The 2235-nt window shown below is 38.8% G+C and overlaps 1 protein-coding gene across 2 annotated transcripts in view; it reads right to left on the bottom strand.

Annotated features, from left to right (window-relative positions):
* and1 (actinodin1) overlaps positions 1-1900 on the bottom strand; it is a 7498-nt gene extending 5598 nt beyond the window's left edge. The window contains exons 1-2 of one of the 2 annotated variants that reach the window (XM_014005384.1): positions 1772-1900; positions 1323-1411 (exon numbers count right to left, since the gene is read on the bottom strand). In XM_014005384.1, coding sequence (XP_013860838.1) covers positions 1323-1389 — 67 coding nt within the window. In that variant the 5' untranslated portion in view covers positions 1390-1411; positions 1772-1900. The remainder of the gene's footprint in view (positions 1-1322; positions 1412-1771) is intronic. The other variant, XM_014005383.1, reaches the window with a different exon arrangement.
* Between the last annotated feature and the right edge of the window lie 335 nt (positions 1901-2235).

Consider the following 2235-nt stretch of genomic DNA (forward strand, 5'->3'; position numbering starts at 1 on the left):
CATCACAAAATCAGTACTATTATCCGTAAAATTACAAATTGAACATCTGTTGGCAAATCCATAGCTTTTATTTTGCCATAGTTTTCAAATTGTCAGTTCTACAAACACGTTATAAAATGTCTGTTATAGATATTAGCTTTGGTGTGCCACCCCTGATTTTTCAGTGCCCCCCGCCACCCCAATGGCCCCACTGAAAAAAATTTCTGCAGGCACCACTGATTTGAACATCAGAGGCTCGAAGTGTTATGTACGAGCTGCAGAGGATGACTTGTGAGTCTGCGGAGGTCTCGGGCTGAGTCCGATCCAGCCAAACATTCAGCTTCAACAAACAAAACCTTGAGGGCTATAGCCTGAGGCAGCAACAAGAATTATTTATGACGACGATGCAAATAAAATAGATGTCTCTGCTCAGAAATAAAGAAAAGTTTGTGTTTATTTTCTTTTTTCTTGGTGTCCAAAAACTGGTTACAGCAGCTAATAGAAGAAGGCATTAGCATGAACATTCACTTAATTCAAAATGGCTTTTTATCAACTGAAAGCTGTGTTTATAACCAAAAAATCATGACTTTTTTAATAGAAAATTGGGTAACGCTTAGTCATATCAGCAGGTTTTTTATGCAATACTAAAAGCGTGAATGACTACTATTTGCCCCCAGGCCAACRATTGATTCAAAAGCTGCTTTTAGTCAATGAGCAAAGGTTGAATTCACCTGAAAAAGTCTGCTTCTTTACCAACAAACAGGTGCAACTTTGTCTACGTGTGCTTATCTTCCAGAGCACATGGACTCGGTTCATTCATGGAGTTTTTGCTTTGAAGCGTTGCTGCGAAGATCAATGAACGCTGCTGCGWTCTGCTGCTTCCAGCAGATTTCACTGGCCTTGACATTCAGCATGAAGTTAACAGGCATAACATAAATAGTGTTAGATATTAGTTTGGCACGTCTCTGAGCTGGTTTTGATGAGAAATGTCAATATCTACTAGTAAAAGCTTCACAGGTATTTTGAATAATTTAGACTTTTTTGCATTTTCAGTGGATAATCGTACAAAATAAGACACCCAAAGGCAAYGTTTTGAACCCTTCTGAGCCTGTTTTGTTTGAAGTTATTTTAGGCCCTAAAAAAAAATCAATGTTTAATTAAGAATAGCTTCAATGAAATAAAATGAATGAATGAGCTCAGTCTTCCTTTGTTGTTCAATTTGGGATTTTTGCTGATATGTATGTTTTTGCATAATATGTTCTTCATGCTTGAAAAMGTTTTATTTAATGTATATTTTTATATTATAACAATATCTGGTATGTAACTACATAGTGTGTACTCACCAGGCAGCAGCATCACGACCAGCAGCGTGGTGATCAACACACCGCAGAAACACCTCTGTTCAGCCATGACTGGACTCCTTCTGCCCCTGCTAAAACCAAACATACAAGTTAAAATAAAAACTTTTACTCTGAAATGATGTATGTTTTTGTGATCTTCTGTGCCTTCATTTTTCCCCACGGTTAACGTGACTATTTTGTCATTTAATCTAAAACATGGTTGTATTCTTTAGCAAAAAAAAGGTCTCACAAGTTTTCCTTCCTTTCTTTGCTGGTGTTCACCTGGCCCCACAGGTGAGGTGAACTCTTTAATGGCTCCTGGTGGTTTTGAAGCCACTGACCCGTCCTCATTAGCAAACCAGATGTATTTTTCTCTCAAATCAGCTTTATTTGGATTTTTAAACCCTGGAAATTAAAGTACAGTAGCCACACATTTGACCAGCTTCTCTTACCTTGTGTTTATTTTATACTGACAGGTCCGGCACAGGTCTGGACTCTGGAGACTCCAGGTGTCTTTGGGCTTTGGTTCTAGTCGGGACTCCTTGTCCTCAAGCCCTCCTTGCAAAATGTACAGATTTAAAGATCACACAAGGTTTTAAACTGAGCCCATTTTCTCTGCCACACACTAATGAACACATAGACCACCTGAGGGGTGGGGGGGGGGGTCTAGGGGCTATACCTCAACAAGATGATTGGCTCACAGTTTTGGCCAATGAGACGTCTCGGAGGAACGGTAATTAAAGACAGGAGAAAGGAGACGTGGAAGATTTGGTGAAAGTTGCTTTTGTTGTTTTGTTTGTTAAGTTTAAGGCACGTTAATGATTAAAATACAAATCTTGCATCCATATTTAGGAGCAACAGTAGCTTTTAAACAAGCAAAACAAAAAGAAGAGAGATTAAAGGAAACAYGAGGAAA

Source organism: Austrofundulus limnaeus, unplaced genomic scaffold (genome assembly GCF_001266775.1).
Source record: "Austrofundulus limnaeus strain Quisiro unplaced genomic scaffold, Austrofundulus_limnaeus-1.0 Scaffold30, whole genome shotgun sequence".
Lineage (NCBI taxonomy): Eukaryota > Metazoa > Chordata > Actinopteri > Cyprinodontiformes > Rivulidae > Austrofundulus > Austrofundulus limnaeus.